General features: G+C 38.7%; 1 protein-coding gene across 1 annotated transcript; it reads left to right on the forward strand.

The window, feature by feature from the left end:
* The first annotated feature begins 12,434 nt into the window (after positions 1 to 12,434).
* On the forward strand, positions 12,435 to 27,206 carry DAZL (deleted in azoospermia like). The gene is made up of 11 exons (XM_013941514.1): positions 12,435 to 12,521; positions 16,391 to 16,528; positions 16,799 to 16,890; positions 17,938 to 17,989; positions 19,507 to 19,573; positions 19,927 to 20,060; positions 21,505 to 21,582; positions 23,349 to 23,399; positions 25,415 to 25,519; positions 26,177 to 26,275; positions 27,129 to 27,206. Exons 1-11 carry the CDS (start codon positions 12,435 to 12,437, stop codon positions 27,180 to 27,182), a joined length of 957 nt encoding a protein of 318 aa, XP_013796968.1. The 3' UTR covers positions 27,183 to 27,206.
* The last annotated feature ends 327 nt before the right edge of the window (positions 27,207 to 27,533 follow it).

The following is a 27,533-nucleotide window of genomic DNA, read 5'->3' on the forward strand; positions in this document are numbered from 1 at the left end:
CCTTACAATGAATTGAATGTATACTTGTATTTTATTGAAACGTATGCTTCTTCATTTCTTTCCACTTTCAAACTTTATGTAGGTTCAAATTAATTCAGACCCGGAACACTATGCCTTAGTTCAAGAATCTTTCACTTTCATTCTGAAATAAGTATCTGTATTTCTGACAAGCAACCACGTGCGAAATCTCATGTATTTTTTGTATTAGTAGTTTCTTTTGAACCCAATACCAATCTGCTCAGTGAATATAACTGTGAACACACTGCAGACAATTCCCTCTGTGTCCAGGTCTTCTTTAAGTCCTCTTTTTTTTTTTTTTTTTCATTTCAGCATAAGTTTTAACATAAAGCATTTTCTTGCACAGATCACTGCTCAAAAAAGTTTCTAAGACATCTCAGGTCTACAAGATCCTTTGTAACCCTAAGAAAACTTCCAACATTCACACACGATGGGATGCAAAAGCCCTGACAGAGTGGCTTTCCAGCAACTTTTGGGTTGGAATGTGTGTTATTCTCACAGCCTTGGACAAGGTGTACCCCTGTCTGTCAGTCAAAGACCAAGTGCACGTACCCTCAAATGTTAGTAAATTTGATCTGAGTATTGTGCAGTTTGAGGCTAAACTGTACATACTAATAATTACTCAGGCATTCATTTGTTATTTGTTTGTAGAATACACATTCATAGTTCAATCTTCATTTAATATGCAGCTGTAATGCTACAAAAACTATTAACGAAGGAGTTTCAAACATAGTACCCCCTTTTCACTTCTAATGAATGAATGGTAGCAGGTCTAAGCCCTTGAGTTAGCTTAGCCTGGTACTAACGTTCCAGTAAGAAAGTCCTCTCCACTTTCCAAAGCTTTATTTCTGAGCTCAGCCATTTGTGGCTATAGTCGCCTCCAATCATTTTGTTCTAGATGACTCTTTTTCAGCCTGTTGTGTCAACTGTGGGGTATCTGTCTAAGCTACGGAAAACTGTGGGCACAACAAAGTGGTGAACACACAGATTCTTACAGAAAGCTTTTAATTTCAAGCAGATACCTCACATGACTCTGAATAACAAGCCAGGGAATGCCTATGCAAAGGAGGACACAAAAGAAACAATGTAAACATTAATTCAGACAATGCTGTTCAATGCAGTTAAGAAATGCGCTTTCAGAGCAAGTAAATGATGCTTCCACTAAACAAAGAAAGAAAGATGAAGGACAAATTTTGGAAAGGCTGGGAGTTACTAAATGCCATAATAGAGATCTGATAATCTACGCTGTCTACCTGCTGATTGACCTTTTCTCCTAATGGCATTAAGAAGCCTGAAATATCTTAAACCAAATATGCTGAGCTTAAGATAAAAGATCTTGCTGCTCCCAAAGGCTGAGTGACAGCCTTTCCAGCCTCCACCCCAGACACACACCCCATCTTCGCTGGGACAGTGGTAGTGATCAAACAGTTGTGCAGTGAGTCAGATGAGCCTGCTCGTGCTACTGAAATTTAACTTTTTCCTTGCTCCCAGCAAAGGGAAAGTTTTCAGCAAGCTGGTCCTGTGACTGTATAATCAAAGGTGCAAGAACACAGAGTAAGACATGAAAGGGAGAATGGAATCGCTCTTTTTGGCACCAGCACGGTTTTAGATCAGCTTAAACTGATCATGAAGCAGCACCCAGAGTACTCAGAGTAACCCAGCTGTGGTCTTGGTTTTTAACACTGACAAAAAATATTTAACTTTTCATAACAAGTCAAGTGCCACACCAAGCAGGGACAGTAGACACTTGATTCAAAGCAAATATCCTTGACATCAGTCCTCTTTAGGATGGAAAGAAAATATTAAAAGTAGAGGATAAAATGGAGATTTTTTTCTTCAGAGAAACATGATTAATATAATTGTGGGCACATTTTATGTACACAGGCACTCAAAAGTATAGGGAATCTGCTTTGCTCTCCAGTACTCCACCCAAACTTATTATGTACAAGACTTCTTCATAAATCAGAGCTGACTGGTAGTCTTCTAGAGAGCATTAAGTTTTTTTTTTTAATGAGAAAACGATTTGCACATACAAAACAATAATTTTAATTGAATATAGAGAAATATCTATCAACACAAGACGAACACTGAAAATTAGTTGAACTATAAAAAACAGTTTACATTCAAGGAAAGATAAAAAAAGAAAAATAAGACTCATGGAAATTCTCAAAGGTCTAGTCAAACTACTGCTAGTGGATACTCAAAAGAAACAAAATATATTTTTACTCTTAGACAACCTTCTTTATTCTATAATTTATATAATTTTACTAGAAGAAGTAATGTTCACAGACACAAAAAATAGTGCGATTAACTATACCATTGTTTCAAAATGCATGGACCATACTGTATTTCAAGCTGTAGGGACTTTAATTACCTATATAAACCAAAACATTAGATTATGATGATGTTATCTTTTTGTCCTAAATCACACATCTCAGGAAGGACACCAAACATATCATAAATGTGTAAGTTTACCTCAATAAAGAAGTTTTCAATCACTCTGGCAATAGGAGTTGACTGTGAAAGTTTACTCCAGTATATTCAATATTACTTAGAGTAATATGGTAATTAAAGCAGGTAAGAGGCTTAAGCTATTTACTTTTTGAGCAAAATCAAAAATCTAAATTTAAGAAAGGAAAAATGACATTCATATCTAATATAAAAACAGAAAGTATAACATACAGACTGAAACTGGAGAAGATTCTTGTTCTGATTTTGTTTGCTCACCAATATATAACAGGATTTTTGAAGGGGGAAAAAAATCTCATTATTAAGAGTTCTGGCAAAAGCTCTAAAACAAAGATTTAGTCCCTAATTTGAAAGATGTTCAGTGTACTATTATGTACAGCTAGATCCAAATATACATTCCAGCAAAGATACTGCTAATGAAACTCATTTTAAAGTTAATTAAGGCTCTTCTACACATGGAACTGTTCCTGATTAGTTCCATATGGGGCCATTCTTATTACAGAAGGGCTCAGTTCTGGTTTAGTTAAAACAGGCTATTTTGTACTGGAATGAGTGCATACACGGAGTTACTTGCAGACTGTTCTGATTATTCGTGACCAAACAGGATTCAAAAATCAGAGCACAATTGTATAATGTAGGCTTTAAATCACAAAAGTTTTGTGCTGGCCTGAAGGTGTCTCTGTAAGGATCTCTTTGCAAGATCAATATCCCAAATTACTTTTGATCAAAAATATCAATTAAAAATGAGGGATATTTCAATCTTTTGCAATCGTTATATTAAAAAAAGAAGAAAAAAGAAATACATCAGAGCCAGGAGTCACACCACACTAAAGCTTCTGGACAAGGGTTCTTTCAGGTTTCAGGGGGCTGTAGTTGTCTCTCTCTTCTCACTATTGTCTCATGTCACCAACAGTCTGATCTTATTTGGGGATCAGGATTGTTTCATTGTCCACAATAACTGCATGATAAAGATTACACCAGAAGATGGGACATGGGCCTGGAACCTCTCTCTTGTCCTCTGTCCTGTGCAGTAAAGGAGTTTGTATTCCAGAATGACTCTCCCATTTGTCATACATACACTTTGGTTTTGTTCTGACACAAAGGATGGAGTGAGGTACCTCAGCAGTTTGGGGTTGAAGTGGAAGGGGGAACACAAGAAGAAGAAGAAAAGGCCTGTGTATAAATCTTCCAGGCAGCAGACAGGCACTTGTGACAGAGGTGGAAGCAGGGTCACAGCAAAGCTAAGGATGAGCTTCAGAGAGAACAGGCCACGCGACTAGGATCACTGATAACACAGTAGTACCACCACCTAATAATTTTAGCATAACATATATTTAGAATGACAATACCATTGTAAGACTGCTACACACCCCATTATTAGTATTTGCTATTTGTGTTCTTTGTTTCCTTTGACTCAAACACTTCTGAGTGCTTGAAAAATCTGAATATTGGCTGTCTATTCAGATGACTGATCACCAAATGATATTGTACCCATCAAAAAAAAAAAGGAATTTTCAGTACACTTCATTTTTATAACCTTATACACATCACAATAGTAATCCCTTACGTAGTCAATACCTTATGTATTTGTTATCCATGATCTGAATATATGATTTTCACCTAGTAGATAAAAAATTGTGAAGGATTTGAAAAGTTGTACCTGTAAAATCAAGCATGGGGAATGGGGAAGTACACTTCCTAGGCAGTTAATGACTTCTGACTTTGTGACAACACTCCAACAGACAATATAAAAGGTGGTATAATAACAGAAAACTACTTGAATGAGTTAACTTTTGCCAAAGGAAACTAACACATTTAAGAAGTTGCTGTCTTTCTCTAAAGCATTCTAGCTCCTTTAGAAAGCAGGCTTAGATATTAAGTTAACAAGAATCTTTGTTATAGATAAGCTGCCAGAATGCAATCTTTTTTTTTTTTTTGGCATTATATCTATGTCAACTAGAATTTCTACTATACATGCAGCTATACTAAATGAGTTACTTGCCTAACATACATTTCTTCTCTTTTAGTGGAATGCAGCCTATTTGAGCAAATAAACCTTTCTGCCAACATGGATTGTGTATATAGTATGGGACATTGTTGATATAACAGCACAAGGGAGCTTTACCAGCAAATCTTTTAATTGTAGACAGTCATGTGCAAATAATTCCCATCTACTCTGTAAAAGGGTTGTAGTTACTATTCTAATAGCTGTGAAAGAGCACTCTCAACCTGCTATTAACTCTCAGATAACCAATGAGAACTCAAATATCCTACTGTTGACAGTTAATTCTTTGTGTAAGAAAGGAGAACACAAGTCAGATATGCACAATTTATTGTGAATGAGATTTTATTCTGGTGCCAAGATCATTAGGTGATAAATGTTTATTGTCTTCCTTCCTCTCCCTTCAGTCAGGAAGAAGGGAACGGCATCCATAAACATACTCAAGCAGCTCCAACGGATACCAAATACTGCTCTCTAGTGACTATGAGGTTTTGGTTGACTGGGGTAGACGATAGCTGGGGCCTCTTTTTCAGTAAGAGAAGAGCTTTATCCCTGCTCCAGCTGGGAAGAAGAGTCTTGGAGTGAGCTGATGAAGCAGCAGGGAGAGAGTAAAAAGCTTTGTAACACCATGCTGAACTATGGGTCAGTCATTTTGCGCACAGAAATAGCACGTGAGTTCTCTCCTGCCATCTGCAAATGGGGCAGTAGCATTGATGTGAGGAATGCAGTACTAGCTATTCCCATCAATTTCTTTGTAGAAGCAACACTGGCAAATATCCACACCTATTTTTCATCTTCATAGTATCAACACATGGGATAGAAACCCTGAGGGAAGGTAGAATGCAGTCTGAATTTAAAAGAAAACAAATCCCAGTAGGTAGAATTCAGTGCAGCTGGACAGCCAAAACCTTCACCTGGAAATCAAGATCAACAGAACCAAGAGATCAAAGGCAAAGAAGCCTGGGGACTTCAAGTCACAGATGAAAGCAACCCAAAGTCAGAAAGTTCTGTCCAGGTTTTAAAAGAAGTGCAGAAATGTGCAGATTCAGTGTCCTAAGGTTTCTTTTTCAGGGTTTTCCAACTCTATATACCAGTGTATGAGAGTGTGGATATCTTATGTCAAGTGCTTATGTGATTTTTTCATCTGTGGTCTGAACTAACCTCACAAAACTCAGAGCATTTACAGTATACACAGTAAATAGCATTTCACATCAGGATTTTGCATACAGGAAGGTTTAAAGGTGTAATCACTTCTCTCTCCATTCTGTCCTTGTCAGTTGATAATTAATGGTTACAAAAATGAAAATGATTTGAGTACAAAAAAAACAAGTTACTGGTTTTATTAAATATATAAAAACTAAACTCTGTAGAAGTTATCTTTACACTCAGAGGCATAGAAGAGAAGAAATATTTTAGACCTCAATATTTCTGAGCTGCAAGAAGATTTTTGGTGCTACTCCAAAAACTAGCCACAGTATGTACTGTGCTACATGAACACTCATTAGGCTTAGAAGCACACTGAAATATTTCAGGAGCTGACAGCTGGGCAAAAGATGTATTAAATCAGGGCCAAGGCAGACAGTTGAGCAGGTTTTCTGAGCCATGGGTATATCTTTCCATAAAAGCAGGCATCCCACTCCAGAATATTCAGAAAACCATTAAAGGATGCTGTTTTTTCTCCCCTTCCATTTTTTAAGCTTCTCATGTTTCTCCTGTAACAGATGGGGTGGTGCTTTGCAAGGAAGTGACAAGATGACATTAGCAATGTTATCATACCTACAGTGAAACCTTTGCGTGATGGACAGTATTTGTTTTATTTGTCTGTTCTAGATTCTTACATTCTGTTATTTTGAAAACAGAGTTATCGCCTAAGGTGAAACTCCCTGCAGGAAAGGACACAGCTCATCACTGCAAGGAACTCATGCTCCTTAGCATGCTCAGAGAAAAAAAATTTTCAGAGCTTGCAAGGTTAGACAAGAGGGAGCTGAGGAAGAAGAGCCTGCAGCACATCTGAAAAACTAATGAGAAGAGCAGACAGATACTCGAACTCTGCTTGTCATGCAAAAAAAACCTAAAAAAAAAAACCCAAAAAACAAAAAACAAGGGAGATGTGTACCATTTGCTACAGTTCAGAGCAATCCTTGTTTAACTGCTCAGCTTCAGTCAGCTCAGTGGCTTCTCAGGTCATAGCAAAGTTAACTGAGAATGTACTTGCTATGCAAGAACAAGAAACAAGAAAGTACTTGCTATGCAAGGACACGATGGCAAGGGACAATTTGTTTATAAATCATTTTTATTTCTATTCTGTCTTACCTTGTCATTTTTCTTTCTTTAAAAAGTCTGTTCTATTTAGGTATCTGTTCAAATAAAGCTGATTTTTGAATTTAAAGCTTTTCTGACCTTTGGAGAGCTGACTAAGAAAAAGATAGAGAGATACCAACTTCCAAGCTCCAGCTGACTCAGGGATCTTGTCACATTTAGGCAACAGGATTCTGATTTCTGTTCTGGAGTGCAGCACAAAACTTGGGTCCTTCAATGGCTAGGAAGCTCTGTGCTGATCATTGCATGCTGTAGCAGAGGCCTAGTTCTAGCACACGAGTTAGGAGCACGGTAAGGCAAATAACTTTAAATAATAGTAGGAGCTGCTGCCCTGGGAGAGCTTGAGCAAGCCAAAGGCCGGCAATTGTCACCCACTCTGAAAGCTACTGTGTGACCAGGACACATGGAATAGGAAAGGGAAGAGGGAGCACAGTAGGGCTCTCCAGTATAGAAACAGGACAAGGGAAAGTTGCTATGACAAAAGTCTGTAAAATCATGAATGGCATCAGAAAAATGAGAAATGAACAAACCTTTGCTGTTAATACAAGAATCTGGCAGCACTAATTAAATTATCAGGAAACAAGCTTAAAACAAACAAGTACTTTTTCAAACAACGCCTATTTACCTTGTGGAACTCAATGCCAAACTCTTGGTGCAGGCCAAAGTATGAGCGAGTTCAAAAAGTGACTAAAGAAATCTGTGGGAAAAGTTGCCAGGTATTATCAAATACAATAATGCAGGGGTCTCAAGAGATGCCTTTGAGGTGATCAAACACTACCTCACTTGTCCTTTTTTTACATTTTTCCCCTCCTACTGGGAGGTATGATGAACACAAAGATACTGAAGTAGGGGTGTTATCTGGGGGACTTTTGGGCTGAACCATGTATGGCTGTTTCCATGATCCTAGGTACTTGTATAATTCATACTTACAAAGTTTTTGGTTAAAGAATATTCCATATCTGTAAGATGTATAACAACATTCTCCATAGTCATGACACCTACCATAGTACAAGGCAGAGAATGTATCAGAGAGCTTACCTACACTAGTAAAGTTATTCAGGTTAAAATTTAATTAACTAGTCAGAATTTAAATGCCTAAAGGTTAATCACAATGAACTGATAGTGTCAAATACAACCTTGACTACAGAACAAACGTGCAATAATTTCAGCATTGCCACAATTTAGATTATGGATAACTCAAGTATATATGGTTCAGGCTAGTACATTTTCTTTGAATTATAGTGTGTACATTACACTGAGTTAAATTTACTATCAGGTTAATTAAAAGGTCCCCAAAATAAGGCAGTTTCCAGAACTACACACCCCAGAAGTAGTTCCACTATTAAAAATTAAGTCAATTCATTAATGTTTATAATGTTCTGGTTTTCATCCCAGTCAAGGAATATGGGTAGTTTTACTGGAATTTTACACAAGCAGAAATTTAATGTGTCTTTTTAAAATAATAGTTATTTGTGTTCCATCACTTCTCACAGACTTAGAAAAATCATAATCAGTGTATGATCCAGTAGCTTTCAAATGATTTAACTATGTTGGTAAGAAGATAGATTCAATTCAGCTCCACTGAAATCAATGGAAATTCTACCAGTGATTTCAATGAGAGTTATAGCAGTCTGTCATAAAAAAAAAAAAAAATCACGTTTCTCACAATGTTATGGTATATCCACTTAAATAGCTACCCCAATGAAAACAGCAGTAAAGGAAATGTCCCAAATTTAACTAGATACAGCATGACCTTTTAAAACTGATTATTGTTAAATGCAAGTGGCATTCTCTCTTCACTAAGAAATTAAGAAACTCAGAAAACAGGCATTCAAAACCTATTTGGTAGGTAGCTCCACATCTTTTTCTTTAGCTACCTCATCTAGCTGTCTAGAAATCAGAACTGTCTTCTACTGCTCTTATGCTAAAAGGCTGAATATACATTTTAGGTCCTTTTTTTCATGTTCACATTTTTATTTCCTAAGAACAGTTAGCTGTTTTAGGTTTACTGAAAGACAGAATATGAGTCTTGAGAAAAGGTCTTGAAATTCAGAAAGCAGAAGAGTTTCAAGAAATACTAGTAAAATTCAAAAGCTGTTTGACACTCTTGTTATTTCAATTTTGGTTCTATACTTAGGAAGAATAAATCTAACCTGATCTTTAAGGAACTTTAGTCTATTAAATTATAAGCTGCAACCACTGACAACTATTTGTAATCAGATTGATAATTTTTCTAAGATTGGTTTGTAGAATCCTCACCCGCTGGAGCCTATCAGTTTCTGAAGCAGAGGCACTCACTTAATTATTCTGACTTACCAGTAACTCTAAGAAAAAAAACAAAAAGTCAAATCCAGTTTCATCTTGATAGTAACAGCGAGACAAACAATTGCAACATCTGCTCATAGCTCCTAGATCACTTAAAGTCAGAAGGTTCCAGGGGAACACAATTTGGCTAAGAGATACTCAAATTTTTCTTTATTTAATGTGTATTAGTGAGAAAAGTACTATATAGTATAGCAATCTATAAAATCCATTTATTCTTCTGCTACTTACTGCATTTAACAAATAAAGCTACTGAGCAATAACCCTTCTAGTACCAGCATAAATAAACCAATACAATCATTCCCCTCCACCCATCCTCCAATATTTAGGTTTCTGCACAGGCAGCAGAAAATAACTAATTATCACTTCTCTGTTCTAAGCAACAGACATGCTTCAATTTTACAACATCAACAGAGTTAAGGAGAAACAGTCTGATCCAACCCATCCACAGAAGCTGAGAAGGATATCTTCACAAAACCGGTATCTATAATGCCTCGATGATGCCTGTTTTTTGTGGTGACTGCATCACTTTGCTTTTGCATTGGAATCATACCAGTTATGCTGCAAGATGACAATACTCACCATTTCTGCGATAAAAGACAGAAAATTCTTTCTCTTTAGGCAGTGTTTGTGGCATCATTTTCAGAATTGTTATCTTCCATTTAGCAGCAAACAGGAGGTAACTGCTCCTTCAGAGTACTTTTAGTTAAGGCTATGAAAGAGGAATAAAGAAAGTTAAAAAAAAAAATCCCCAAGAACAACAAAACGCCACCACCCGGTTTCTGTTCTGTTTTAGAGTATTAAGACTAGTTGTAGTTTCAGGAGCTATTAACATCAGAATTACTCCTTTTGCACTTAAGAAATAATACTATTAACCTATTGCCACTATTAATATAAAATATTAATACATTTCTTTGAAAATGGATGCTACATGATATTTTCCCTTCATTGTTGGGCTGCATTTTCATCTCGCTTCAAATAGAAATGGAACAGATTTTATACAGTATTGCGGAGCATCTCTTGTAACTAAGTAAATGATCATCAGTTGCATGAAAGCCTTCATTAAAGCCATACATGCTTCAGATACACACTGATCCCATTGGCTTCAACAAAATTCCTCCTATAATTAACATACATCTTTTGTGATCAGGACTTTATTATTACCATTACCTAAAACAACTCTTGGTCCAAATATATCTAATGAAGTAGTCTAGTTTTGAGAATGATTATTAGCAGCAGTATCTGAAAAAGTGAACATGTGGTACATTGTTTAAAAAACAACTCTGGCATAAAAAAAAATTAAAGAGGAATATTTCTCTTTTCATATGAAAAAAAAGCCTGCTTGTTATGCACACTTCAGTTGACCAGTCAAACTTTGTATTTTTTTTTTCCTCTTCAATGAATGTCATTCCTATGACTGTCATTTGAAAAATCTTACTTGGTCCAGTCAAAGGCAGGGTGTATTTTGGTGAGACTTCTGGAAGTTTCCTTGTTCGTGAAGCTTTCTAAAATCTGCATCTGTACTAAACAGATGAAACCAGTGATAGGTACAAATGAGTATTTCCAAACCACTGGAAGCATTTTAATACTGTAGAAACAGAAGGCCTTTAGAGACCTTTTCTTGTAGAAGGGCTGTAAGAGACCAGTGGGAAGCCAGCGGCTCCAGCCCTGGTTTTCAGCGCGTGCAGTAAGAGGTAATAGGAACAGACTGCTCTTGCGTACGCGTACTTGCATGTTACATTGGATCATGAAAACAGCTTAAGAGCTTCAGCTTTTGTCTCAAAGCGAGCAACTCAAGTAGAAGCCTTTTCAACAATACACTACTCTTAAACTTCAACAAACCACGTAAAGGACAGTTCTTTAACTAACGAAACCGTGCTGCTACCAGGCAGGCTCAGCACCACCAACTCAACCCCGCTCAACAACGGGCCGCAAATAACAATTCCGCCCAAAAGCTACGCGCGGTACGCTTCGCCCCTTGTCTACAGAAACTCTCCTAAAACAAAAACGATGCTAGTACTGACCCATTAAAGGCAGAAGGGGAAAAAAACGAGCTCCGCAACCGGCGCTTGGGCCGCTGGGGCGGGCCGGCTCCAGCGCGCCGCCGCCGGCCGGCGAAGGCGCGGGGTGGGGCGTTTCCCCGCCCCTTCCCCCGCGAGCTATTTAGGGAGAAGAGCGGTAGCCGAAAGAGGCTGCCTTTTTCTCCCCCCCGTAAGAAAGAAAAAAAAAAAAAAGAAAGAAAGAAAAGGGGACTGACCGGTGTTTGCTTTCTCAGAAAATTTCGTGTTTTTTCTTTTTTCTTTTTAAAAAGATCTCGTTTGGTTTTAAGTGTGCGGGCGCTGCCTCATCTTTGGTGAATGATGGTGAGTGCGCGGGGGGGAAGGAGAGCCATGGCAGGCCAGGTGGGGAGCGGAGTGAAGGGGGTGAGCTGGGGTGCCGGGGCGTTGCTGGGGGCTGTGGAGGCCTGTTTGGGGCCCTGCTGCGGCGGTGGAGATGAGAGTTGAGCGCCAGCCCTTGGTGTTAGGGCAGGAGTCCCGCAGGCGCGGTGGTGTAACGCAGTGAGGGGCACTGCGCTGCCAGCGCTGGGTCCCTGGCGGTCCTTGGCACTTCTGATTCTCTGAGAGGTTTAAATCTTTAAGACGGTGGACTCGGAAACCGGGGGAGCAGAAAGCCCTAAGAGCCGCGGCTTGTGGTGGACGAAGTGTCACAGTCGCCCGTCGGCGCCGGGGTGTGGTGAGGGCTTCGCGGCGGGGAGCGCCTGCGCCTCGCACCACGGGCCGCCATTTTGTGGCCGCGCGGCGCCGCGGGGCCCGTCCGCCCTGCGCGCCCCGGCGGGCCGGGGCCGGGGCTGGGGCCGGGCGGGCCCCACGCTCGGCTGCGCAGGGCGCTGGCCCGCCCCTGCTGTGCCGCCCGCGCGTCCTTTCCCCGCCTCCTCGCTCCCCTGAGGGCCTGGCGGGGCCCCTCCCCGCGGGCTTCGGGGCTTTCCAACTAGATCGGTTTGTGTCGAGCGGGGCGGCGGCCCTTCTTCCCTTCCCCCGCCCCTGAAATCCCTCCAGCAGCCTGAAACCCTCCTCCCCGGCTCCTCGCCGGAGCCGCGCGGGCGAGGCGCGAAGCCCGCCGCGCCGGGGCCGCCGCCCTGGCGGTTGAGCGTCCGCGGCGCGACCGTTGGCGGCGGTGCGACCGTTGGTGGCGGCGCCGCCGCGCTGTGGCGTTGCGGTCCCCGGGTTCCCCCCCACTCCAGAAAGCGGCTTGTCGTCGTCTGTGGCTTGTGCGGTGGGAGCTGCTGCCTGAGCTCGCTTTCAGCATGCAAGTTGATGATGCTTCTTCGTGCGGTGTTTGTGTAACTCGTTGCCGGGTTTTGGGGAATAGCCCGCCGTCACCTGATCGCCCCGTAATTTCAGGGTTTAGCGGAAGGTGGTGAATTATTTGTTGGCGATAAATACCTGCCGAGCAAGACAGTGGTGAAAGGAGAACTCCCGTTGGACTGCCTTTTCTGTAAGCTCTGCTGCATCAGGGTGCCTGTGCAGAACTCAGCCTGTACAGTAGAAGCAAACCTGGAGTGGCGATTTTAAAGCACTTGTTGCCATCAGGTTGTGAAGTTGAGACATACGTATTAAATCTGCAGTTCTGTCTCTACGGCAGTGTAGGAAAAGAACAACTTAGAATGATTCATTTAACTTGACCGTTTTCATATTGATGGCTTATTGCTGATTAAAAATATATAATTAAACAATATTTTCTATTTAACTGTTGTCTTGACTGTTTTCACTTAGGTCAGTATAGGACTGTTAAATTTGAAATGCTGTGCAGTTGCAGAAACTAGGTAAATGTATATTTAGTTGTCTGTCACAAGACAGCCTTATTCTGGACTTTCAGGTAATTGCTGAACTGAATAGCAGCCTAGCAAAGCTCTCACTAGTCAGAAGTAGTTAGCTAAAAATCTTTTTGTATTTTTGCAGTGTTAATCTCAAGGGGTGTTTGCTTTTTTCCAGGCTTCTATTTGAAAATAGAATTTACTACTGTAACCCAGGCACTTCAACAATAACAAAGTATTGGTGATGTCCTTAAAAGTTAAGCTTTAGAAAGCACAAGCATTAGTTTTTAAGTATTGGAGTGCTTGACTGACAGCTCCATCTGCTGCCTAATGTATAGACTACATTGTTCTCCTTGTACAGAGCCCTGTATGCTGTCATGGTAACTGATGACAGAAAGTCAGCACAGCAAGGACAGAGCTCAGGAGTTTAAATAGATGTTTAATAGTTCCTATTTATTCTAAACAAAATGTGTGAGGGCAGGCAGAGAAATCGGGAACTCCTGCTTGTGTGGCCAACAGAGCAGTGAAGGCTTTACTCCTCCAAACATGTATAATAGTGATGTTTGTAACCCACTTCAGTAGCTAGATATTCCCCCCCAGTGTCTAACTAGCTGCATTACTACTCTAATCAAGAGGTTAATCCAGTTTCCTGGCAACAAGTCAAACTTTATACTTTATGGAACAATGCAGAGAGCAAACTGTGATTAAACTTCCCTTGTGGTCAAAGACAGGAAGAGTCTAATGTTAGCTTCAGTAGGTTGAAAAACTTTGAGCCCTGAATCTCTTGACATCTAGAAATTGGATCTCAAAGAAACTTCATGAGCTGGATAGACAAATCATCTCCATTTAGGATAATATTTCTGAATGCTTAACTGACTTCAGCTGATGCTGTTACTTCAGGGTGGCTAGTTCATTTCAAGGATTTTTCAAATTATGAAAACCAGACGTGGCTTAGACTTCGGAGTTTCAGCCAGGAGTGTGAGTTACTTGGCCATGGTGTGTATAGAAGTATAATCTCGTACATAAGGCTACATTATGAAGTAAGATAACAATGAGGCTTACATTATGCTGGTAAAATAACTTCATATTTTTAGATGGAGCAGTGCTTTGTTTGACTTGGCAAAAGTTTTGCATTGTCATGCTGGAGACTTGAAAAGTAACTTTGAAAAGGGGAGACTGTTTCCTGTCTTTGTGCTATAAGACTCTTTTGAGTTGTGTGTTTTTCATCAATGGCTCCTTTTTTAAGTTATGAGAAATGCATATATTAACAAAGCTAATTTTTGAGGTTGAATAATTTGTCAGAATGTCAAAGTAACCTTTTTACACTTTAATCCATGTGCATAGTAAATATCTAAAAGTATAGGTATTTTTGTTAAAAGTTCAGTGTTCTGCATCATTAGTTTGAGAAACTAAAGTAGCACTTCATGGCAGCCAGAGCCATTCATTATCTGCCTACCAGACTTATCTGTGTATCTACCCCCTTTCTTGTAGGGATTCTGGCACTTGTGGGTGCCTTTGCTGTGAGCTGTTTCCTGCTGAAGGCTGCCTGTGAACTTGCAGAGCAAAGTGAATGCTTTTCTTTCAGCCCAGTTCACTGCAGCAGACTCAGAATAGACCTGGAACAGCACTGGATGTAGTGCAAAGAAAGAAGTAGAACTGTAGAAGCCAGCGGTTGGGTCAGCTTAAGGTTGCTTGTGGAGTTGCAGTGTCGGCCTTCAGTTCCAATGCTCTTTAGCTGAGGTTGCTGCCAAAGATGCAGTCTTACACTCTCCTTTTGCTTCATTCTTGCCCTTGAATTGCATTGTTATGCTAGCACAAGTGTTTACTTAACTGCAGAATGAACTTGGATCAGAAAAGGATGTGTCTGAAAACTATTCCCACAAAATTTTTCTCTTACAAGATGTGGAATCCAGTTCCTTGTGCAGTGGTATAAAGAGCTGTCCTGGTATGATGGGAAGGAAGGGCGAGAATTGCCCTTTTCCTGTTTCTGACTTCACTGTTCTGTTATTCCAGCTTTACTGCTGTGCAACAGTGGAAGCTGTAGTTCCCAACTTCATTGGGATGAGCTTTAAGAAAATAAAGGGAATGAAATGACTTGGTAGTGTTTACAGTTTGCAGTAGGAAGTACAGTCTGAGATAAATGGAATGTAGGCAAGAAGGGTATCTGTGTTCTGAGGGAACTGAATGCTGTCTTAACATACAGTTTTATGAGATGGATTTGAACTGAGTTGATGGCTTACCGCTCTCAAAAGAAGCAGCTGAGCATCTTCCATTTTCATCTCCTCTCCTGTGTTCACAGATGCTGAGGTAGATCTGGTGCTTGCCTGATAACACAGAAAACTGATTCAGCTGTCTAAAATACCAGAATACTAGTCTGGTCAAAAACTAGTCACTTTGTGTTAATTTTTCTATCAAATTGGGTTGAGCCATCTTAATTTGAATGACAAGCGCTAGATGTTAAACAGAGGAGCAAGAAAAGAGATGGGGCAAGCCTTCCTCCTTTTAGAGAAGGTGTGGTGTTAATTCGGTTCAGTCACGCATCATACTTGGAGGGCTGAATTCTAGTTCTGTCTTTGTGTAATGTTTGGGCACGTCATCTGTCACATGTACTATTTGGTGCTGTTTATTTTCTCATTCCTTTAGTGGATGTGCAGTTTGAATGAGTACTGATCACTCACAGCTGCAGTTGTTTAAATAGGAGCTGCAAATTAAACATGTAAATTGTTACATTAGAAAAATTGGGTGCTAGCCATTGTGAATTATTAGGGTTAAAAGTATTGGATGGTTTTGACTAAATAGTTGAAGTTCTGAGTATTTAAAATAAGGGTAATGACTCACTACTTGAGTTGTAAGGAGAAGCTTATTAATGTTTTTAAAGTGCATTAATATAGAGGAATGAGTACCCCTGAAGTGGTCAGATTAATTGTTCTGTGTCGTTAACAGCCAGGCAAAGCATGGCTAATGGCTAGAAGCATTCATTTAGGAGAGTAGAGGAGGGCAGGGACTGGAGTTCAGGGTGCCCTTGATACTCCTGTGGTGGTTTAGTTCTTCCAAATACCTTTGTAAAACACACATTAAACTGTATGCAGAATATAGTCTTGTGACAAATAGGATTGCATGTGGTTTGTTCTGAACAAAATTACTGTTTTCTTTGGGAGTATCATCTGTGCCCTGCACTGAATGAATCCATAACTTAAGGGCTGTAACATAAAGCTTTAGGAACAAAAAGGAGTATGTGAAGTTTGGATGTGCAAATTACGTAGCTTTAGTTACTCAGTAATATTAATATTCTTTTGTTCTTTTGTATATGCAATGCATGTTGATATCTGTTGCCTCATTCATTTTTCTGTGTGTGTCTCTATAAATATATCTATATGAAGAGGTAGACTTTCAGGTATCTTAATATACTGCAATTTGACTGAAATATTTCTGTTTAAATTTTTTAGTCTGCAGATGCGGAGGCCCAGTGCGCAAGCATCTCTCGGGAGGATAATACCCATTTGTCAGCAACCAGTCAAGGATATGTTTTACCAGAAGGAAAAATCATGCCAAATACAGTCTTTGTTGGTGGAATTGATATAAGGGTATTTATATATACTTAATTCTTTAAGATACATGTGCACTTCAGTGGGAAGGAAATGAGAATTTCATTTCTGGAATGGATTTGAGGGTTTTTTGTCTGTCATTACTAGTGTTATGGTATTTTGGTTTCATGAGAGAATTTTGGAACAGGTGAGCAACTTTGGCTCTTGCTGCAGTAGGAGATGGGTTTAAAAAAAATGGTTCTTGCTGTTTTAAATCAACTCAGTAGTTGAATATGTGTTTGAAGGGGTTTAAGACTTTGTTTCTTTTAGATGAACGAAACAGAAATTCGAAGTTTCTTTGCACGGTATGGTACTGTGAAAGAGGTGAAAATTATCACTGATAGAACCGGTGTTTCCAAAGGGTGAGTAGAACATAAATATTTGCTTTAAGTTGCTGCTTGTGTGGATATAATTCTGTCATAGGTGATATGATGAGCAGCTACTCAGCAAGACAGTTGAAATACTTAAGCCTTCTTAGCAGCAGCTGTAGTTTTCTGTAGTAATGAATAAGAGTTGTGAAACTTCTGAGCCTAGACTGAGCCTAAATCTGTATAATCTTCTAATAAAGAATGGTCTGATTTTAGTACATCTCTTCAGGGAAAATAGGGTTGTTGTCACTTAACTGGTGGAAACAAAGCTTGAAACTTGTGATGCTTGTGTGGACAGATCTTGCATAGGATGAAATGCTGACTTTTTAATAGCCAGGATAGTTGCATAACAATCTGGAGAGAGTTCAGTTTAGTAATGCTAGAATGATTAAGAGAGGTGAAGGGAGTATTCAGGGCAATTGACTGTGCTCTTCTGACACCCAGGTTTGGGTTATTGAGAAGACTGCCAAACTTTAAGATGAAGCGTGAAACCAGAGACAGCAGTTACAAGTTGCAGCAAGTGAAATTCCCATTTGATATATAGGAAAAAAAATCTGAACTGACAGTGGTTAAGCACTTACATGAGGTTGCTTAGGGCATTATTCAGTTGAATTCTGTCCACAACCTCTGGGTGAGCTTTTCCAGCTTTGAAGTTAGCCCTGCTTTGAGAAGGAGGTTTGACCTCTGGGGGATATATTTATAACGTTTTTGACATTCTGATGTTACTAATATCAACTGTAGTGTTCATTTGAGTAGCTGACATGGAATAAAAAGCCTTAAATCCACTTCATATTATTGTAGAATCAGGTGTCTGATTCCTTTTTGTCAGACCCAAAAGGATATGCTGCTAGTTAGCAGTAAATACTGTTCGTGTTGATCTTTCTTTAGATTTATAAATTAATGTCTGACTTAGTACTTCAGGCACACAGTAATACTCTTGGCCCGTAGTTAATGCTGTTAACTGGTCTTGTTCAAAATAAGTTAGCAGCTAAACAAGCAAATCAAAATCTGGTTAGAGTAATCTGTTTTTTTTCTTTTCAGGTATGGTTTTGTATCCTTCCTGGACAATGTGGATGTTCAAAAAATAGTAGAAGTAAGCTATTTATCTCTAAATTATCTGAAGAAGTCCAGCTATGAAGGCTGGAGGTACATTCAGAGGAAACTGAGCCACATGCAATATAGTAGAGTAAACAAGGAAAGACCAAGACTGCCCAAGAACTAAGTTTGCTAAAATCACTGCTAGTGTTGTGGTAGACTCTGTGTGTTTACTTAAGTCAGAAGCACGATGAATATGCTTCTAACCTTGGCATGTTTGAAAGTCTCATGTTGTGGTCTTGGGTCATTCTCATTCCTTTGTACTTTGAAAGTCTCAAGGTTTTTAGCCATTTCTCATTTCTTTCTGTATTGGATGATCATCATAGAGCTCTTGTGTTTATGGCAGATACATAGACCTGTCAGTGTTATTTTTAAGCGTAACAGAGTAATACAGAAAACACAGCATTAGTGTTTTACTTCAGTCCCTTCCAGAAGTTGGAAGTATGAATGTTTCTCTCAAAGTATTCATGCATTTAGACATTACCTTGTGTGCGAGTAGCTTCTAGGCCTCCTTGCTTATGAGATGCAACTGTTAATGTTGTATGGTTTCTTTGTAGTTCGCATGGGAGATAAAAGGGTAGAACTGTTCAACCATTTTGTTCTTGGAGTTCAGTATCAAAGAAATACCATTTTAAATACTAACATTTGCAAGCTAGAATTCTGATGTTATTTGGTTCTGATAGATATTAGCAGGTCACAAACCGCTGACAAAGCTTTGTCTTCCCTTCTCCCAAACTTGAGCCCAATAACTGTAAAAAATATGGTTTGAAATATTTCCCTCTCTGGAGTCTGTGCCTCAGAAAACTCCCTTATGGTACATAGGCAATCTGCCTGAAAAATACAAAATTCAATTTCTGCAGGGCAGTTGCTTGAAATTCTTTTTCTGTGATGTCCCCAGATACTACACTGGCAAAACACTGCTCAGTCATTGATCCTTGAAAGTCTGAAATCCTGCCTTCCTGGTATAATACTCTTCCAACACCCTCCAAATGCTTCCAGTACTCTCCTGGTATTAGGTTCATGTGATCTTCATGTTTCAGTTTTGGTGTTTCTTGATTAAGAATTGTGTGGAAGGGAAGGTGAGTGGTCTTGTAAACTAGGTTTTGAGGGACACTAGACTTTGCAGTCACTCTACAGCCTCAGTAACTCTACTGAGGCAAGGATAATAAAACCTGTGTGCTTAAAACAGAATAAAGGTAAGGCTGACTGTCACTAATATGTGGCTTCAAACTAGTTGTAGTGCATGTTACCCTTAAGGAGAAGGATATATAATAGCTTGTTAGGTCACTCAGTGAGTAGGCAAATGGGTGTGCTGAAAGCATTGCAGGAAGTTAAAGATAAAAGGTGTAAGGTGTTGAGGAAGGTGGGGGAGGAGAGGAGAACGGAGGCTATTGCAGTAGAGCCTGGGTTGGAAATAATTGTGGTCTAGAAGTAGAGTACAGATCTCTCTAAAATCAAGTGAACAAGCCACCCACCTCACTGATTCCACACCTTACAGAACGACTTGTCTTTCAGTCACAAATCAACTTTCATGGCAAAAAGCTGAAACTGGGGCCAGCAATTAGAAAGCAGCAAAACTTGTGTAAGTACTTACAAACTTGGATTACAAATTTATTGCTTTGTCTTTAATTTTACATCAACATCCTTCAAGTCACTTTATCTGATGTAAGATGTATATTACAATTAAAGCTAAGTCCCGAGTTTTGACCTCACTGCTTGTATGGTGTTGCAGAGGTTTTTTTGTAAAAACCAACCCAAGTTGGCAGCACAGTCCCTAGCATGTTGTCTGCAAATGCAGTGTAATTGATAAATTGAGTCAAAAACATAACTTAAAATATTTAAAAGCTTCTTTATATATAATGTGGATTTGAATTACTGATAAAACACTTTATTAAAAAAAGGTCTCTTAATACTTTTTTCTTTGCCTTAAACAAGGTTCTTATATGCACCCCAGACCTTTGGTTTTTAATCCTCCTGCACCACAGTTTCATAGTGTGTGGAGTAATCAAAATGCAGAGACATATGTGCAGCCTCCAGCTGTGATGAGCCCAGTAACTCAGTATGTTCAGGTAAGGCTGTTCATGCCACTGATTTGTGAATCAGAAGTGCAGGCACATACAGCTTGCAGAATATGTTTTGGGATTCTATTTTTATCCTACCTGCTCACTTTCCTAATACCCTCCCAATAAAGATTACTGCTTCTGACTTCAAACCACTTAAATGCTTTACAGGAATGCCAGTAACCTTGAAAAACAAACTTATTGAATAATGTGATCTTGTTATAAAAACAAAACACAGTAAAATTGCACACTTCTCATTCATTTTGAGAATGGGAAAACTGTTGGAAGATAAAGCTAGGATTTAGTCATATAACAGTTCTTAAATGGTATGATCAGTCTTTACAGATGCCCTTCACACATCAAATGCATCCAGGTATTTACAGTAATGCTGCCTTGCCTCACAGTAAGCCACAAACTTTAAAATGTAGCTTTGTGGGTTTTGTTTTTTAACAACTGTGGAACCAGAAGCTGGCTGTGGTAATCTTTTTTCCACTAGTCAAACAGATTCTTGTTTCTGCATTCTTGTATCTTTGTAGAAGCACTATGTTACGGCTGTTGTTAAGGCTGTTAGCAATACAGGATGTATGTCTACAGGACGTTACTTTATTGATACTTAAGATGACTTTTATTCAGGTATTGGCATAATACTCCTGGACTACTTGTACTCCTGGACTACTTATGGGTTATGTACTCTGAATGTATGTAGGAGGTTCTCTAGATTATGGTCTTTTTTTTTTTTTTTCCCCCCCCCATGCCAAGCCTGTATGATCTGGTGATATAAAGGGGTAGCATCAATTGCAAGATGATTCTCTTGTATATTCTCTGTAGCAGTTGTAGGTAAGCAAACTGCAGTGATTCAGGAAAATACTCTTCCCTGAAGCAGGGAGCTTGCTAGTAGCACTTTTGCTGATCCTGTAAGCTAGGGGTGGGGGGGAAATAGTTAGGGAGGAAGTAATTCCCTTGAGTGCTTGAATGTGCCTTTATTCCCTAAAGCAGCTGACAGGGTTCTAGGTTAATGTTTTGTCAAAATATCTGCAGTAAAGAAATGCTAGGAAATTCTCTAAATTCTAACACTTACCTTTGGCTCTGTGAAACTGATCTTTAGGATGTAGTCCATTATTTTGTAGTAGTTGGTCTAGTTTAGGTGTATTTTAAAATTTACTGGAAAAGTCATATTTCTGAAGTGACTTAAGATCAGCTACATACATATGCAGGATTTTTAGGTGTGTAATGTGTTAGAATCTCCCTTCTTGCAGATTTCTTTTTCTAATATGAAGTGCTGAAGGCCCATCAGAAATACAGAAAACCTTACAGCCTTTCCAGTTCCAGAATAGCTTCTTTCCAGAATTTAATGACTACATTTCTAAAATTTTCCTTGCTTTCTAAATGCCTCTACAAAGAGGTTTTTTAATCTTTCCTCAAACTTGCATTAAAGAAATGCTTTATTTTACAGACATATCCATACAGTTCTCCAGCTTTATTGATACAGCAACAAGTTCCTGTAGGATATCAGCCAGCTTACAACTATCAGGTACATAATTGCTTAGGTTAAAACAAAAAGGTGATTTGGTGGCTAAGCACTCTAGACCTTTGGCAAAAGCCTTTTAGGGAATTAAACACTGTCAGATCTGTTTCATTTCATTAGATGAGTGAGTTGAAGTATTGAACACTGGCAAAATTTAGCTAGCTATTGGTTGTTGTTTTAGGGGATTTCATTTAGAAATGGTTTTGCCTTTAAATGGTAAGAATTTTATAATACCAAATGAATTATCAGCAGGTAGCACTTGTCTCAGGAGATTATTGTATTTAACTTGTACTTTACATCCAGGCATCCCAGGTGTATTGCCTGAATCCTGGTTCCTTGATTATCTGTAGTTTAACTTATTGAAGCATACCATGATTCTCTCCCTGCCTGTACACCTGCAAAATTTGCAAGGGAAATGAGTTTGTGGAGGAATGGTGTGTGTCTGGGACTTACCCTGGTTGCTTATCCTAATTTTGTGCCAGGATGTGGATCAGGGCCTGCGAAATGCCTCTCACCTTGGCGTTCAAATGATGATTTGATACCCAAAAATGTAAGAGCTTTAGTTATCTGGAATAAAGGGCAAAGTGAACAACAATTAATTGTTTAAATACACCTAAAATAATCTTTAAATGATCTTGTACTTAATAGGTCATGTTTAAGTGAATTTTTTTTAACTACCATAAAGTTGCTGAAAACTTACTTTGCTCTGAAGATCAGAGGAAAAGTTAACTGAACAGTGCTGGCTAAGGATCAAAAATGAGGGTTGAGTGCAAAACAGGGATGCTTGCTTGTAAGTGATCATGAATGAATTTAAGATAACTTATTTCTAACCATTTGAGGATTAAGGTTCTAGAATTCTGGTTCTGATAGGTCTGAGGACAAGAAATGACTGGTTTTGGTGTGTGGTATGTTTTCGGCTTTCATTTTTTCAGGTGATACTTGATGAAACTTAAACATAGATGGAATGAAGAGGTTTAAATGGAATCTGATTTTTCTGTGATTCTTTGCTTTAATTGAATTGTTTCCATACGGCTCCAGCTTGAGAGAAATTAAAAGTAAAAACACAATTATATTCTAATACAATATAGTAAACTACTACATAACTTTTTTAGAATTATTTTAAGTTTGTAATAGTAAAATGTCTTCCAGGTTAGCAAAAATACAAAGTATATGGATCAATAACACTTTATTACTGGAAAGAGTTTTGCCTCTGTACACTTTGAGTAGTTGAGTTGATGTTAGTTACTTAAACAGAACAGCTGATCAGTCTTATCAGAACATCATGGGATGTGCTCTTGAGCTCTAAAAATGTCTGAGAAGACACTTAACTGGGAAGTGACTTTCAAATTCCTAAGTGAAATGTGTGGGTAGACCTGTGTTGGGATTTTTGTTTTCTTTTTTTCTTTTTTTTTTTTTCTTTTTTTTAAGGAAACTTACTGGAAATAACTAGAGGTTTGAGATGCTTTGTCAGTGTGGCTGCTGTGAATGCCTTTATTTTCCTAATCTTTGGAAAAGTAATTTTGTCTCTTAGAATGAGAAAGAGGGAGGAGGTACTTGAATTTTGTGGTAAAGGTGGTCTTGTGCTAAATATGAGGTATACTTGTAAAAGCTGTCTTGGTAGACTAAAGACTGTAAACTAAATGTCCAAGTAAAGCACTGATGAACACAGATTTGCAAAATACCCTATGTAAATGTGACTCTTACAGAATAGTTGTTTACCTGTGTAGGAAACAAGTGAATAAAGGCTGATTCTTGTTCAATTCTTGTTTAAGGTTCAACCACAATGGCTTGCTGGGGAGCAAAGAAATTATGTTACGCCTCCGGTAAGGTCACAAATTTTAACTTGTAAAGCTTCAGCTTTTCAATAAGCACAACATTCTGCCAGCTTGATACTTAATCACTCTTGTTTGTGCTGACTGGATCTGTATGGAAGTCTGGTCTATACAGATCTGTTAGTGGCTGACAGTAGCTAGTTGTTTAGAATATCCTATTTACATGGTGCTTTTTTAGGAGCTGCCTGGCAGAGCAAAACTACCTGCTTTGTGGTGTTCCCATATGCTTTCTGAACACAGAATGCTGGGATTTTTAGTGTGGAACAGAATTGGTTCTTTATGAAAAGTTGAAGGAAAAATAACTGGTGGCTGGACACATCTTAAGTTTTTTTTTGAGACTCGCACAATCTTGCTGCTTATTTTTCCAATTTTTTTTGAAAAATTGTAAATAGGAAAGATCCCAAAAATACTTAGTTCCGCAAATAGTGATGATTTTTGGCTCCTTTCAACGCTTTTTAAACAGCTAGTCAGGGTGCCATAGTCTATAGGTGGTGCTGATGGCTTCTAAAGAAATCCAGTGCTTTTTGACTTCACAAGTGACATCCACAAGAGAAATTCTATACTACTTTTACGGTACCAGAATTGGTACTTAATAAAAATACTTAGATTTTTTTTTTAATGTGTTCTTTGGGCTCAGTTTTGCTTACTCGGTACAGTTTCTACTAAGTATCTAGAAACTGTAATACCTAATTCTCTTCTGAATAGTACTTTTTCAAGCTAATTCCCAGCAGACATCTGTAGAATGTACAGAAAGTAAATGGAAAAATGAGGATGGAATTTCATGCATATATGTTGCTGCCTCCACTCAGATCTGACAATTCTCCTTCTCTGATCGTACTAGAAAAATACTCTAACATCCATGAACATCAAACAGCCACACTGCATTACTTAACAATTACATGGTAGCAAGCCGAAGGTTTTTAGAGTACATGTGTGTAATGGCTTTTATTAGACATTTTAAAACATGTTTATATGAGCAAACAGCTTTTCTAAAACTCTCAAATGACTTTAAGTACTGTTCCTTACAGACTCAAAAGAGCACAGCCACATATGGAGATAAATTTCAACCTTTTGTCTGCTGCTCATGCTTACATACTTACTTTTTAGATAATCACTGTTTGAGTTAATTCATGGAATGCCCCAGTTGTGTCAGATATGATACCTTCTGATGGGTAGGAATGGTGCTCAGAAAGGAAGAATCTGTCTGCTAACATCGCTTCTATATCTCCCAACATCATCAGATTAAAATTACAGTTTTACTGTTGAATGCTGGCTTTTGGGAGTGTCAGTTACAGTGTACGTTGTGGTGATTGTCACAAATAACATCCTCAAGAGTGATTCTGTGAGCAGCTGAAAACTGTTCTGTTAAGTCTGGGTATATTTGGCTTCTTTCAGAAAAGAATTTTTGCCCCTGAAAAGTGAGAATGCCATTGAGATCCTGGTAGAATTGGCTGTAAAGCCACTGATCCTGTCAGGAAACATCTGGAAGGATGTTCCCATAAATAGTAACTGCTTTACCAGCCTCTTGGCTGTTATAACAAATCCTTGCACCAGGCTGCCAATGGCAACATTGCATTGTAAAGAGCAGGTAAAAGCAGAACTGTAGTTGGAGGTTAAGTAAGTTGACAAAACTGTAGTGGAAGGAGGATAGTTTTAAAGAAGATGTAAAACTTTGTGCTTTTCTAGACCTTCTAACAACTTGAAAAAGTTTAAACTTGTAGTTATAGCAATATGAAGGAGGCTTCATGCAGGCAAGGAGCTTAATTAAAAAATAGAGAAAAGCAACTTCTTTCTTTAAACAAAAACAGGATAGGAGGGAGTATTTCCTCCACTTCCAAAATCTTATCTAAAGTATAAAGGTAAAGCTGGCATGGCTTATGGGTAGGTGAGGACCAATGACTATGCAACTCTTAAGCTTTTTCCCAGTGTAGATTGCAGGAGAACCTGCGGAAATAAATAATCTTTAGCTTTCACTTGCTGACTGCAATATTTCAAAAACTATGCAGGTTTATACTTCAGTAAGCTACCACTATAGTGAAGATCCTGAGTTTATACAGACAGAATGTGCTGTTCCAGAGCCTACACAGTCGTCTAGTAACAGTCCACAAAAGGTAAATGCTTTTTCAAAACTTGAATGTTTTTTGTCACCATAGATCCTATTCCCAGAAGTTCAGACACAAGTGTTAGGTGGCTTGGTAGAGAGGGCCTGTGGCCACAGGTGTCCTAGAAATTAAGGTTATAGTTACTGCTACAACGTGTAATTTGGTGGTCTCCTTAATGAAGTACAGCAGTGTTTTTTGACTGGCAGGGCTTTATTTAATCTGCTGAGAATTACAGGGGAATTTGCAGATAGTAAAAAAAATGGCAGGCCAGATAGCATCTGCTGCTATTCTATGCAGATTTATTTTGAGTCTTGAAATAGCTGAACAGATATTTTATTCCCATCTCCACTTTCTTTTGTGGAAGGCCATTGCTATGTTGGTCAGTAGTCGTCTTGAATTTGGTTTTCTAAAGCTTTGGTTTTGGAATAGTCTGATGGCGGAAAAATGAACTAGCATGCTACTGAACAAAACTTTTATACTGTAAGTAACATCTGAGGGTAAGAATATGAATTTCCAGTGTGTGAATTAAAAAAAAAAAAAATTCAGGAAACAAGACAGTTGAGAGCAATATTCAATGTAAAGTAAATCCTGTGAGACAGATGCATTGCTAGTAGTGGGCTAATTAATATCAGTATTGTTGTAGATGCACGTGTAACTGTATTTCAGAGGTCTGTGGACAGGAGCATACAAACAGTAGTATCCTGCCTGTTTAATCCTGAGAACCGGCTGAGGAACACTTTTGTATCACAAGAAGACTACTTTAAGGTATGTAGTGAAAGCAAAGTTAAATCCCTAGAACACAGCTGATCTTGGATACATTCAGTTACAGGATGGTATAAAGACAAAGGTACTCATATCTGGACTTTCATTTGGGGTGTGTAGTGGTTGTGTGTTGGGTGGTGGGTTTTTTGTTGATGGTGTTTAACCTCTGTTGGGAGATACGGTTCCAATGGCTGGCTCCCAGATGCTTAATGCGGGAAAGAAGTACTGAAAGTGAGGCATGGATTTAAGTGCATTAATACAAGACTGCGTAAAACTTGCAGCAACCTGCTCTTAGGTATTTAGAGCATAAGAAGGTGAATTATTCCTAAATAACAAACTTCTGAAAGGACAGCAGGTTACTCCTTCGGCCTGGTCTAGACAGAGAATGTTGAATTTAAATGTTGAGACAGCTGTTTCACCAGTTATGATGGCTATTTATACTTGGTGTAAATTGACTACACTTTAGCCAATAAGTCATAGACTAAGTCAGTAACTGGACAGCTAGTATCAACAGGAAGTTTTTTGCTGCATGTGTTCAGTCTTGGTAGAATTGCAGTTTCTGAATTCTGAATGGTGTCTCCTTTCCATTGTTTTTTATTAGGACTTTAACATATTTAAAAAAAAAAATCTTTGCTTCTTGTTTGTGTGAGGTTTTTTCTTTTTATAAAGACAGACACATGAATGAGGCACCTGTGTTCTGAAGCAGGAGCTACAGAAGCTATATTTACCATTTTTTGGAGGGGAGTGAATAGAGTACAGAATGCCTCAAGATACAGTATTTAATGAAACTTCAGTTGCTTCATTCTGAGTATTATCTAGCAACACTTTTTTCCCGTCTTTCTCCTATCCCTTCCAGGAGAGAAAGGTGCATCACTTCAGAAGAAGCCGAGCAGTACTCAAAAGTGTTTGATCAACAATGCCAAAGACTTTGAAGTACCTAAATTAATTATCTTCATGTTACTGCAGTTCAGTTTAGTAAGATTTGTAGTATCATTGTGTAACCTTTTTCAAAACGTTGCTTCAAGTTGAAGTTAGTGTTGATATTTTACCTGTTCCGAGATGGTTATTTTTGTTTGAGCAGTTTAAAGTTGTAAGAGTTTGTAAGTTTGCATGTTCTATTACTAGTTTGCATGCTTCCCCTGCCTTGATACTGGAATCTTTAAATTTTTAAGAGTTTATATGGGAAAAACACTCTTGGTTTACTTGATATATGTGAATTTTCTTCTGAGCTTTAAGGTACAGTTTGTTGCATGTTACATTT

The sequence above is a fragment of the Apteryx mantelli genome, chromosome 2, assembly GCF_036417845.1.
Source record: "Apteryx mantelli isolate bAptMan1 chromosome 2, bAptMan1.hap1, whole genome shotgun sequence".
Classification (NCBI taxonomy): Eukaryota; Metazoa; Chordata; class Aves; order Apterygiformes; family Apterygidae; genus Apteryx; species Apteryx mantelli.